Below are 13,726 nucleotides of genomic sequence, written 5' to 3' on the forward strand. Positions count from 1 at the left end.
TCTTGGTCTCAAAAAGAACTGAAACTTCAATGGCCAAGTTGTTTCCTTAGCACAAACACCCTGAAATGCTCCTGGTGAGCAGAGCTGGGGTAAGAAAGGCTGGGAGGGGAGGGAGGAAGAAAAGACATACCAGCTGTGGTGGCAGATCATCCGAGGTGGTGCTGGGAGGGCTTGGCAACCCTTTCAGCATTGTCCTATTGCAACAGGAAGGAGGAGGATATACAGAGATTATTTAAAAGCCCCCAACATTTTCCCTGCTTCTATTGCACTGCAGAAATTCTGCAAGGGAGAAGGGAAAAAAAAAGACTATCTGAAAAGAAGGTACCCTTGATAACTGAAAAAAACTTCCTTTTAGAGCTTACTTCTATTAAATAATTGCTACGTTTTAAATTGCTGTTTTCAGGGGCTTTGGGAAGAAGTTTTCTTCTCAGTCATTAATATTTTCTTAGAAGGGCTGCATGGTTTTTTCACTGCTACATGCTTACACTGAAATAGATGTGAAAGCAGTTTTCAGTAGCTCAAAAAGAAGTCTCTGATCAGCCTACATCTAAGATTTCCCTTAAGGACATTAGTGGGAAAGAAATAAGTGGATAAGTGCTTTTTTCTTTTCCTTTTTTCCCCTTTACTCCCTTCTCTCTTCCCCCCTCCCCCTCTTTTTCTCAAAAGTGGATTGTCTGGGTGCAGGAGTTAGCTCTGTAGATATTGGGTGTTTGTGTGCATAGGGACAAAAATACAGTTCTCCACTTATCCACAGGCTGTTGCAGGCTGTAATATTTGGCTTGATTGCAGTATGACTTATAATGTCATTTTTATTAGGGAGAGGTAGTGTGTGATGCACTTTCTGAAAATATAATTTGCTATTTTGGATTCAATGATGCTTTTATGGAGGAATGAGAGAGTGAAAGATTTTCCAGTTCTTTTACCTGAAACTTCCTAATGTTTTTAGTGCCCTGCTTCTCCTAGACAAATACTTCTGTGTTAGACTTCCCTCTCCTTCTCCCGCCCCCTCCTTCTTCTCTTATTCATGTGTTTTGATGAACACAAAATGCCTTCCAATCCTTAGAGAGCTGTACTTATCATTAGACTGATGTTTTCTGCCTCTCAGGTTTTATTTATGTAAGTCTAAAAATGTGTAGCTCACTGGCACCCCACATTGCTTTTGGCTTCTCCCATCTTGCACGTGCCATGCTAGCTCATGTTTGCTTTTTCCTTGAGCTCTCTCTTTCATGCTATTACAACTTTTTTTAGCAGAGGATGTCTGAAACAACGAGCACCAACGAGGAGAATAAACTTCCTTTGAATGGGAGAAGAGCCATCCCACCAAACTACTCCAATGATGAAGAAAATGAGGTTCCTGAGATGCAAGCTTTTGGAGTGATACCCAGAGGATTTAATCCCAGAGGTACAGTGTACAATTAAGCTGTAAATCTATTTTTACAACTTCCATACTCTTAGCACAGGTCTGTGAACTAAACCCAAACCACTTTTTCCTTACATAGTTCCAATTCAGACAGTTTTTCTTGCTGTTCATAGGAAAACTTACTGAAACCACCTGTATGTATGGAAGTGTTGGCATGGGTTATGGGTATGGAAAGTGAGGAGTAAAGAAGCTGGGTGATCACTTATCAGCTTGAACTGTGGGACTGGTTAAAAAAAGGCAAGAATGGGTTTTTTCCAGTTCGATCACAATCACAGAATCACTTAAGAACCTACTGGCTTCAGGCATGTCTGTGGCAGCATTGGAGTGTAGGGCCAGAAGGACTCTGTTCTCTTAATGACCTGTTTCATTTATATGGCCTTAATTTGCCTGTGAAGCTGCTGAAAATTGTTGTCTGGCAGGGAAAACTTTTGCTATATATGTTCAGTTCAGTCACAAAAAATAACATGAGACTAAAAGATGTACCCATATGATTTTTTATTCTCCTGTGAAGAATGTTTCAATCTTTTGGCTGGGGAAACAAAACAATATCATGATAGAGAATAGACAAATCAAAGTATGTTCCCAGTGTTGGCTCTTTGGAGTCAACCAGAAATAAAAAATATGCAAGATCTGTTTTAAAAGAAAACAGGATTAAATTCTGAATGTCTCATTAATGAAATTATGTTAAATTTTTTGCCTATTTGAATTGAACAGCAGAAGTTGTTGAATGTGGCAGCTCAGGGTAGCTGGATGTAATACTACTTAATGCTCAGAGGGGACTTTTCATCCAGAGTTGAAGGAGTGCTTAATAAATGTGGACAAGAATTAATTACTGAATTTCACACATTGGGAAACAGGCAAAGAGATTTTAAGTGACAAGTAGCAAAGCATTATTTCTGTAATCCTAATCATGTGCCTTAACCACACTCCCCTCCCCACACACCCCTCCCTACCCCCATCTTAATACACACACATTTCCTTTCGAAGCATTTATTTTTAAAAAAATGCCTGAGCATACCAACTGGCATGTTAAGACTGCAGAAATTTTGCTTGAACCTAATTCTGACAACACTGTAGCTCTGGGGCAACTGTGTGTGTTTAAATTGTCAAACGCAATGCAGTGCAGGTCCCAGCTAGACACAGTTTCAAACCCAACCCTCTCACAGAAACTGGAGATGTATTACTGTGGGATACCTTAGAAGGAATGCAGCCTGTAGCTAAAGCCCACCAGTACCAAGAGAAAGATTCCTGTTGCTTTTTGATGTGCTTCACATCAGGCTCTGAATGAAGTGTGGTGCCTGTGGGCGGCAGCCTCCTGCTTTTCAGAAACGCAGTGGAAACTTAGGAATGCTGGGTCAGGTGAGTTGAGGCTGGAGCCCAACATGTCCTTAAGGTGATGCTCTTGTTGAGAAGAATATCCCTTGTCCAAAGCAAGAGTTTGTGGCCATTGGGTAAACCTGGCTATGGGACTGGTATGGCTGAAAAATAAATCTGTGCATTACAGCAGAACTCTTTGTACAGCTGCATCACCTCTGCTGTGCAATTCTCTCCAATGCCTGTAGCCAAAACACACAAGGGGTGACCTGAGGGGTCCCTGAAGGGACTGCAGCAGTGTTTCTGTTTTGGTGCACATCAGCTGTGATCTAAGCCTGTGGCACCAGCTGATACAAGCGTGGTCTCTGGACATACTGCTTGGGGCAGGGTGCTTAAGTCACCTGTCACAGCATGTTAAAGGTTTCTTGCCCCATGGAGCTTGACCTGACATTCAGGAGCTGGGCTTGCCCCAGAGCACTCTCAGTGTTGTGCTTGGGGGATAAAATGGTTGTCCATGGGCAGAGCAGGAGCAGCACAGTGCAATGAGGCCCTAGAGCTGGGAGCACATCCTGGCAGAGAGCTGCTTGTGACACCTTCCCCTTCTCCTCCACACCCCTACACTTCTGGGCTGTCCAGATTTTTCTGTGGTGGTTTCCAGATTTCATTGTCATAACACACTGAAAAAAAAGCATGCAAATGCTTTTATCTCTGCTGTTACAATGGAGGTGTTTTCTAGCCTTTGGACACCTGATATAAACATCTAAACACCTGTGTCTTCACCTGTGTCAGATTGTAGTCAACACAGAGCCATCCGGTGAGTGGAGGTGAGGGCACAGGCTGTCCGGAGAGTCAATGGATGTCAGTTCCATGGTGATCTGTATCCTTCTCTCAGCTCCACTGGCTGCAGCAACCAGCCATCAGCTGCCCGTAATAACTTGTTACATACCAGGCTCACATCATTTATATGCCTAAATTTAACAGAATTCTGCCCTTGATCTGTGCAGTGTAGGAGTCTACAGCTGAGCTAGTCACCCTCGTTTCCCTTGACAGCCAACAGAGAGAAACAGGCATTTTTAGGGTGTGATTCACTTGACCTATTTTAGCTACTACTCTCGGATGAGGTAAGACCCTGTGCTTGCCTCGCTCTCTGCTGACACCCACTTCGGCTGCGCTGAATCGCAGCCGGGGCGAGCGCGGCGCCGGCTGCGTCCCCAGCGCGGTCAGTGCGCTGCCTGCTGCTGGAGCTGCGGCAGGAGATGCTCACGATGGGGACGGAGCCCTTCTTCAGCAGGAAGCCCGTGGCTCCGGGAACGTCCCTGTGCTCGTCCCGGCCAGCTCATCTCACCACAGTGTGTCGTGAGTGGGCTGGGTGGGAGGACGCAGCCCTGTCATCCCGCTCACCCTTGCAGAGTCCGGTGAGTCGCCAGGCGTTTGTGCTTTCCCTGCTAGCAGAGTGATGGGCACTTCCTTTGGAAATTCACGCCATTTTTTGTAGTAATTCAAAGTCCTTCCTCTCTGGTTGTTTGAGGAAACCCGATGTTTGGAGGCTATTCTTTTTATTTGAAAAACTGCTCAACTTTGTGTTCATTTATTGCCCTGCAAGCTTAACATTACACAGGCTTTAAGAAGGCATCACACTGTTGCCTCTCATGCAGCAAACTGAACAATAGACCAGGCTACAAGCAAACCCTCAAGTGTACCTGACTTCAAAGGAGGTTTCGACTTGCCACCTGTCCTTCACAGCTGAGCATCGCCTGGAGCTTTCCTTTGGATCACACCCTGGTGCTGGTCCTAGCACATCCCATTACCCTGCTCATGTTTTGCTCTTTGTAATTACCATTACTGTAATTAGCACAGGTTCAACCATGGGTTGTCTTCATCTGGCAAGCTGCACATACATTTTAACACTGTCTAAAAACAAAATGTGTTTTTTGCAGATGTGGATGGCTGTGTTCTGACAGGAGCTGTGTAAAGTCCTGTGATAAAATGAAGCAAATACTGAACTGAAAGCCCAGGGTGGCTTAACTTTGCAGTTTCTTGAAGGGGCTAACATGCAGGGGAAGGGTGGGGTCACTATTGCCCCCATCTCCTGTTTTATTGCAAAACACCAGATGAAAACAAAACGAACCCTCAGCTCTGTTTTTGTGCCTCCTTGGAATGAGGGAGAAGCTGAGACAGTTTCTTATTGATATTCACAGAACCCCAAAATATACAGCTTTTAAATGTAGTGCTTTTGGCCCACAGGGGTTAGAAAGATATAAGGAGAGAGATTCTCCCCTGTCCCTACTTTACCCCTGTACAGAAAATTCTTGCCTCATGTAATTCAATTGTGAGTTTTGTCAGCATTTTTGAAAGAGCACTGCTAAGTTTTGCAAGGAAGGAGGTGAAGACATGCCCTACTTCACAGAGGGGCAATGGGAACGACTTCTGGGCAAAAATGTTTCATACAGACATCTCTGTAATCTCAGCCAGTGCTAAAATCAGCATGGATTTTTACAAAAGTTACTCCAGAAGCCTGGTGAATTGAGCAGAGAATAACAAAAACATTATCATGGGACTCTAAACCTCACTCAGGATTGAACAGAGTATTCTAGCCTTTTTGCAGGTTAGGGTTAGCAGGAGGCAGATGGTTTTGGGTTCAGTTATGCAGGGCTTTTCCATTAATGGTTCCTTATCATGCTGTGTCCTCAGGCATATTACTTTCCTTCTGTTTCTTAAAGGACATGGATAGGGATCTGAGGGATGATGCAAGCAGGATTGGGACCTATTCCCATTGCCATTATTCCCCCGTCTCTTATTAGCTGTTGCCCAGAGCCCAGGCTGGAGCTGGAGAAGGACCTTGCTTCCTATCCAGGGAGGCTGCTGCCTGCAGGGCTCTGCTGCCTGTCCAGAACTGGCAAATCAAACAATTGTGCTGAGCTTCTGTGAAAGGGGCCACATTCAGCCTTCAGACTTGAATGTCCAACTCAGTTACTGAGCACATCATTCTTGCCCTCAGTGTGCTTAGTAGAAAGCCAAATTAGCCACCATCAGAAATACACACAGCTCCACCAGCTGCTGTAAATGTGCAGTTCTTTTTGCCAGAGCATGAGTTTGGCTCTGCCACTCGCAGTATAAAATGCAGGAATTAGCTTGTTTCTAACTGTCAGCACCTGGAAAGACAAGCTGAGAGCTGCAAGTCTGGCTTTACTCTGCTGTCTCTCTCCTGGTGGTGAGTTGTAATGGTCCTGCTCCTCCTGGCAGAGGTTTCATGATTATGTCCCTAGCATGCAGGTGAAAGAACAATGTCCAGTTCATTTTCATGTGGTTTCTCATCGTGTGAGAAGACTCCAATTGTGCAGATTTGTGGTGTGGTACAGTCATGTAGCTTATGGTGACTGTGAGTGCCTGTGGCTATCCCAGTGACACCCCACACTGGTCATTTGCTGAACAAACTACTTATAGCTTGCTATAATACTTCATACTTCCTGAATCTGAAGGGAGTAAAGCTTTGTCTGTGTGTGTTATAGATACGTACTGCTGCTTGCCTGTAACTATGCTGTAATTATATGCTGTAATGTTATATTTAGTTTTCATAAGGAGACACTAATAGCAGTGGAGGTGTACTGAGAAGCTGAGACAAGACACATGCAGTACACCCAAACCTTATCTAATACAGGCAATCCAAGCTCTCAGCTGAACGCAAAATCAGGCTTTTCAGCTCTCAGCACTGGTAGCATTTTGCAAACAACATATTTAAGTGTCCCAAAGCCCCTTTGAATTTGCATTTTACAAATGGGGGACTACAAGAATTGGGGCATGAAGCCTCAGCCGTCCAAGTCCCACTGATTGCTCTGGTAAACTTGTGACAGCAAGGCCCAGACTTGCAGAAAACCAATGCCAATGGAAAGATGGGTCCAGACTCTCCTTGGGGTCATTCACCTTCCAACACCTAGCAACCTGCTCTTTCTGTGGTTGCTCTCACCATGCACTAGAAGCCTTTTGGCCTCTGTGAAAATGGCAGGTGGACAGAGAAGTGTCTGCCTATAAGCCTCTTCTCAGCCAGAAGCATGTAAATCCAGACAGATCCACCATGTTCCTGTTGCACGGTGTTCCTTCCCTGGAGAAGGGGAGGACGAGGCCTCTAACAACATTGATACCAATATTGACATTTCAGCACACTGACTCCTTCCCCCTGTGCTCATTTACGTGTCTCTGCAGATTACCTGCGTGTTGTGGATATTTATATGTTCAAGGAGCCTCAGGAGATCAACAAGCAGGAGCACCACACTGACAAGTACTACAACCCCAAGCTGATTGTGCGTCGGGGACAGGCTTTCCAAATCCAGATTGACTTCAACCGACCCTACCAGCCACAGTCAGACCAATTCTGGCTGGAGTTTTTGATGGGTAAGTGCCTGGCAAAGGCTGTGTCTTATCAGCAAAGCAATAGTCTCTCATAAACAGGAAAACAGCAGAAATTCATGGCTGGGTCTTTTCCTGTTATGATTGATAAACCATAAAAATAGGCTTAGCCATAGGCAAGGAAGTGTTTTTCTAAACAGGGTTTGAATCCTTTCTTGAGAAAACCAGCAAAATTTCATGTGAGAGAAAAGGAGCAAAATCTGGGAGTTTCTGTTTCGTAAGCTGTATTTTTTTGAACTTTCAAAATTATGTCTGGTTAGTGCTGTATGGCAATGCTGAAAGGTAGGTGGAACAGGAAACCTCTTTTGTCAGTGTTTAGGAGATGTAGGGAAGAGAGTCTGTTGTTTGAAGCAGGAGAGATGACTGTATGAATTGAGATAGCAAAACACTGATTGCATAAACAGGGGAAGTTACACTGGGCGGAAGAATCTTGCAACTTTTCAGCCTGCATTTACAAACAACTCAGTAACAAGAGACAGAGTTCAGTGACTGTGATTTTGCACCAGAAACAGAATCATAGAATCACTAAGGTTATAAAAGACCTCTAAGATCATTGAGTCTACATGTTAGCCCAGCACTGCCATGTTTACCACCAAACTATGTACCTAAGCAGGGGTGGTTATTCCACCACTTCCCTGGGCAGTCTGTTCCAATGCATGGCTACCCCTTCAGTGAAGAGATTTTTCCCAATATCCAATCTAAACCTCCCCTGCTACAACTTGAGACTATTCCTCTTGTTGTATTGCTTGTCACCTGTGAGAAGGGACCAGCTCCCTCCTTGCTACATTTTCAGGCAGTGTAGAGAGTGATAAGGTCTCCTCTGGGCCTCCTTTTCTGCAGGCTAAACACCCCCAGCTCCCTCAGCCACTCCTCATTGGGCTTGTGCTCCAGATCCTTCCCCAGCTCTGTTGCTCTTCTACTGGACATGCTCCAGCACCTCAATGTCCTTGTTGCAGTGAGTGTTCCAGAACTGAGCACAGGATTTGAGGTGTGGCTCCACCAGTGCTGAGACACTTACTCAGGATGATATCAGAGACTTTCTTAATTTATTGCTGAAAGAGAGAGAGAGCTATTTTCCTCTCACTGAGAAGTCTTCATCAGTGACCCAGGTCCTAAGGTTCCTGTTGACTCATTGAAGGCATGGAACTAGAGAAAGGCAGGACCTCACTAGAAAAGGAGAAAAGGTAAAGGATTTCCTGCTATGCTCCAAGATGGCTCCACCAAATTCTGGTCCCTACGACACAACTCTGGGTAACACCCAGCTTCATCTAGATTGTTCTGGGGGTTTTTGTGCTAAGACATCAATGGTGCCCTTATAAAGTCTTTAAAGTAGGTTATAATTGATGTTTTAATTTACTTTCCTGTGAGATGCAGATCTGAAATTTGTAATGCTGAGTCTTTTCCATCACTGAATTATGATGATGTGACCATTTATTAGATTTGTTGCCTTCTCAAGCTAGATGGGCGTTTATCTCTTAAACATATGTGCAGTGAAAATGTTACTGGCTGAACATTTTTTTTTCCATGGCTCTCTTCTTTCTAATTTAAATTAGGGTTGGGAGGCATGTTATGACAGTCCAGTGAATGATTGGCTGAACAGCCACAAGTGCCTTTAAAAATTTAATATGCATAAATATCATTAGTTCTTTTGGGATTTAATTAAATTCAAGATTGTTCCCTTAATCTTTATATGTTTAAAACAAACAGCTGTATCAGGAAGACGTGGAAAATGGAACATTTGTTTTTTATTGCACTCTGTGCAGCTTGCATTTGTTTTAATCAGATATTCTATATTGGAAGAAGAAAATTAACACTTCTTTTGACATTGCACAGTCCACTTAAGAGAACACATTCACTTATTTTTCTGTTGCTCTTTCCTAACACATCCATCCATGGTTTGTAACTTGAATCCCTAAGTATGGATAAAAATACTCTCATCTTCAGCCATTGTAGGAATGGGGTTAATAGAGCCTGAGCCAGGGGATAAACACAGCTCTGAATGATTCCTTTGGAGCTAGCCCTGAGTGTGTAGTGGAATTCCCCTCCCTCTTCTTCACTGTTGCTGTCCTTCCTGTGACATGGGGTGGGTGTCCATGCGTGGTGGCTGACAACTGGCTGCAGATACCAGATAGGGTTCAACGCTATTGCCCTCCCATTTTTTCTTTGCTTCTGTGAGCACCACTGCCCTCATGTTGCAAGGACTTTAACTCACAGAGATTCAACTGGGAGGTGTTTAAGCTCATCTTCTGGGAACTAGTCAACACTCAGCACTCTGCAAATGTTTCCCTTTGTGAACATGGGGTGAAAATGCAGTATATTTGTTCTCAGAGGCTAGCAACAGGAAGCGAAACAAACACAGTCCACAGCAGAGAAGGAAAATTCAGAAATTATATGCCTGACTCTTGCCATTTCTCCTTTTAGTATCAAGTCCAATTTTAATGCTGAGAAGAGAAAGGAAATTTCTCTTACTTAGGAAAGACAACTGGCTGCTGAATGTCTCAGTGCTGTGCTCTCAAACCTTTTGTCAGAGGGAGCTGTGGCCATTTTCATCCAGTTTTCTTTGGTTTATCTTCCTGAAGAGCTGGCTCTCACCTCTTGTACTGCCTGAACAGCAGAATACAGACAAAAAGCTCTTGCCCAGGCTCCCTGTGAGCAAGGGAGAGAGGCAGGCACCTCCAAGCAGAGTTTAACCCTGCTGTCTTAAAGTGGGATGAACTCTCTTCTGGATTTTTTTTCTTCCTCTCTTGACTCTCTCTCACAGACCAGACTCTGGCTTTAAGAACACCAAAGGCAGGGAAGCTGAATCCTGCCCTTTGGTACTGTCAGGCAGAAGCTATCCCTAGGGAGTGGTTCAGAAAACAGCCCTGCAGCAGAGGCAGCTTGAGCTCACAGAAACTTTTTGTTCTGAAAGGATTATACTTCCTAGGAATGTGCTGAGCTTGGGAGATTAAAGTGATGGACACACAGAAATATTGGCAGGCTGTTGTAAGATGACCTTTGCAAGGAGCACTCTGTGTGCCTGAATAGAAGATTTCAAATGGTGCAGCAGAACTGTTGAATAGAATAACCTCGATTGGAGAGGCCTCTGGAGGTCTCATCTCTAACAGGTCAAAGCAGGTCCAGCTTCTCCAACATCTCTGGATCTTTCCCTATGAGCAGGTTTTGAGTATCTCCAAGAGTGTGGATGTTTCCCCAAATAATGTGGACCAGGCTGTCCTGAACTGCAGAATATTTTGAGTGGTTCAAGGTTCTATTCTCGTAAGGGATGGCTGGCCTTGATTCCCAGGGAATTCAATTGGATGTGGGAAAACTTGAAGTCTCCTTTTGCAGGGCTGTGTCTACAGTGGAGGCTGTTTGTACAACAGTGCCTGCAAAGCTATTCAGAAGTTATTAGTTCTCAGCTCTGAGAAAGTTCCCCAAGTTGACATTAATCCATCACAGAATTTTTATCCATTAAAGACTAATTTTGATCCTGAAAAATGTGACAATTGTAATGGATTAGTCCTGTGGGTGTGCACAGAACTATTCTATTTCCATTATTCCCTAAAATTTACTTTCCTTTCTCTTTTTATTTTTTTCCACTCCTATTTTTTCTTCTTTTGCATCATTAAAAAGATGATTAATGAAGCAAGTAAAGCAAGTAGAGACTTCTTAATCCTTCTAATTGATAATGAATCAAGGGTACCTGGAACAAATGCTTTTTCTGTCATGTGAAACAAGATCTGAAACACTCAGAGAACAATCTTTAGTTACAATCCTTCTTAATCCACATCCATTTAAATGCCATTTTCACAGAATTCAGGGGTTAAATTGTATAAATAAATATATATATTTGTGTGTGTAAATATACATATTTTTGTTTATATATATATATATATATATATATATATATGAATATATAAATACTTCACCCCAATCTCTTGGAAGTCACTTTATGATAGTTCCTTATGACTGAAGTTGTTCTTGCTTTAACAGACTGTTTTCTTTAGAGTCATCCCTGGTGAAATTGACTGAAATGCTAACATGTGAATTACTGTAATTCAGTTTTGCACATAATCCTTTATTAAATTAGGACCACAGTTGCCTGCCAAAGTATGGAACACAATGAATGTGCCAAAAAATCCACATGGAAAAATATCCACTTATAAAGAGTAATTAGATGTAATTCCAGTTCTTGTGCTGAACCTCAGCCCTGCCGCAGTACCTATGGTTTGAGAGCTGCTCTGTCACCACATATTTCCTTCATTTCCATCTACTTTCTGGCTTTTACAAGAGGAAAGGTGAGCATCACCACCTGGGTGAAACTTGTTTTATTGGTTTGGGGTTGTGTTGAAAAAGCCACAATAAAGTGCTGGTGCTGTGCTTACATCTAATTCCCCACAGTGGGATTAATTCCAGTTAGTTTGGAGCCTTAGTGAACCCAGAAGAGCCAAAGGATTTCCTCACCCATCTTGATCTGTCCTGACTCCTACCTTTGTGGTGATGGGGATATTTTGTGTTCCTCTTAATTTTCCATAATGCAAGGCTTAGCCTGGGACAGCCAGTTTGGTGTGGGTGCTGCAAAGTTTCCCCTGGCACTGCTGCACTGGCAGGGATTTCTCTGAAAAGCAGATGAATGATGAGATGGGCTTATACAGCCTTCAATCTTGCTTTTAGTAGTAGTTTCCAGTACGTGGCTGTAAATCCTTGAGGAGTTGATGAGTTTATATGGTGCATCCTGACTCTAATGATGTATATTCCCCACATCCTCATAAATTGCTGTCTATTTGTGTTTTCCTTAAATGGCTTCATAAATCCATATATATTGGTCTAGCCCTAAATGTTATTATGAACGTTTTATTCATTGATGCACTTCTGGAAGGGCCATAAATTCCAGTCCCCCAGGCTACTCTCACCTTTCCACACGTGTGCATGTGTGGATACCCACCCACCCGTCCATATGCTCTCCTCAGGCTTCTATAAATCATTGGCTTCTGGCCTGAGATCAGAGGAGAGACTTACTGCTCCTTTTTCCACAGTCTTCCCAAGCCAGTTCCAGGGGGATAGTTATAAACACATCAAAGAAGCTAAGAACATAAAGATGTTAGAGCTGATCCCATATGGCTTATTTAGGTGATACCAAATTCCCACTTACAGTCAGAGGGATATCTGAGTCCAACTAAATAACCTGAGGTCCAGTTCAGGATATGCACACCAGAATCTATGGAGCTCTTCATACTGTCCTACAGTGTCCACTACCTTTCCCTGTTTTCACAGCAGAGTTGGGCCAGGAAAGATTCCAGGATTATTGAGGTTTTGATGATTTTGTCAAGCAGTAATTCTACTTACTGGGAAGTATTTCTACCTCTGCTGTCACCTATTCTGCTCAGCAGCGTTGGGTCAGGGCGGATTGCAGCCAACAGAGGTGCTAGAACATGAGATATCCCCCAGCACTAGGGATGGGATGTCGAGCTGAATCTTACTCTGGGTGAAAGTTGCTCTTTGGAAAACTTTGGATCTTCATGTTTTAGGAGATTCCTTGCCTTTATCAAGAGAATTAACCAGTCTAGAGGACACACTGTGTTGGTAGGTAACTCAGGACTGTGAGTTTATTAGATCCTCATTTCACAGAGAAGTACAAAAAAGTGAGCAGAGATACAAAAACACCTGATGGTCTAAACTTGGAGTTTCATTTTATGACAGAAAAAATAATTTATTAGCAGCAGAACCTATTTCCTAGAGATTGCCTCCCAGCAGACAAGAGACTTGTTTGCCAGCTCTTAGCAAAAAACAAACCTCTCCACTTTCTGAACAAAGGCATTGAGGTATTCTTTTCCTCCCCTCTGGAATTCCCAGCTGGGCCCCAGAGGAGTAGAGAGGAGGGAGTCCCTTGAGGTGGTCTATGAATGCAGTATTTCATGCAAATTAGTCTTTATTAGGCTGACTTTTTCACTGCTTCAGCAGCATCAAGTGGCACATAAAATCTGGCTGTATTTTTTAGTTGTTTTACTAGCTAAGGTGCATGGCTTTGATGCGTGTTTTACAATTGTAAAGTACTATAAACATTCACTGCTGGGACAGAGTGGCCAGATGTTGAGGATTCATAACTGGAGCCATGAGGAAAACTTCTTTCAAGATATTTGTGTTTACTACATTTCCAAGTTTGAATATAGCACTTCTGAAGTCAATGGAATTTGAGGGTGGTAGGAACCCAGATGAGATGTTAGTGATTTAGAGACTAATGTTTTTAACAAAAAAATATTTCTTCTTCTTGCTTCTTTTGATTGTTTGGAATTTTATGGGAGCACCTCTCCTGTTTCTTTCTAATTTTTTTTACTCTGTGTTTCGTGTCATAAATCTCATATGCTAACACCTATCTCCAAGGCTGCTTACTATCAAAAGGCTTACTCTGCTGCTCTGGTGACTTCCAGCTCAAACTTATTTATCACAGTAATTATACTTCCATAAATGGTGCTGAGATAGATTTTTTACCCTTTATAAGAAAGAGTGTATCTAGATAAAACAAATGAACTTATAGGAAAATTGTTAATTAGTGTGTAATTAACAACTCCAAAGGGAGACAGGTCACTTGACTTCTTGAAAAGCCAA

At 43.0% G+C, this 13,726-nt stretch overlaps 1 protein-coding gene across 1 annotated transcript in view; it reads left to right on the forward strand.

The window, feature by feature from the left end:
* Positions 1 to 224: 224 nt before the first annotated feature.
* F13A1 (coagulation factor XIII A chain) overlaps positions 225 to 13,726 on the forward strand; it is a 59,213-nt gene continuing 45,711 nt past the window's right edge. The window contains exons 1-3 of the mRNA XM_058825429.1: positions 225 to 321; positions 1,249 to 1,402; positions 6,935 to 7,123. Coding sequence (XP_058681412.1) covers positions 1,255 to 1,402; positions 6,935 to 7,123 — 337 coding nt within the window. The 5' untranslated portion in view covers positions 225 to 321; positions 1,249 to 1,254. The remainder of the gene's footprint in view (positions 322 to 1,248; positions 1,403 to 6,934; positions 7,124 to 13,726) is intronic.

The sequence above is a fragment of the Ammospiza caudacuta genome, chromosome 1 (genome assembly GCF_027887145.1).
Source record: "Ammospiza caudacuta isolate bAmmCau1 chromosome 1, bAmmCau1.pri, whole genome shotgun sequence".
NCBI classification, from domain to species: domain Eukaryota; kingdom Metazoa; phylum Chordata; class Aves; order Passeriformes; family Passerellidae; genus Ammospiza; species Ammospiza caudacuta.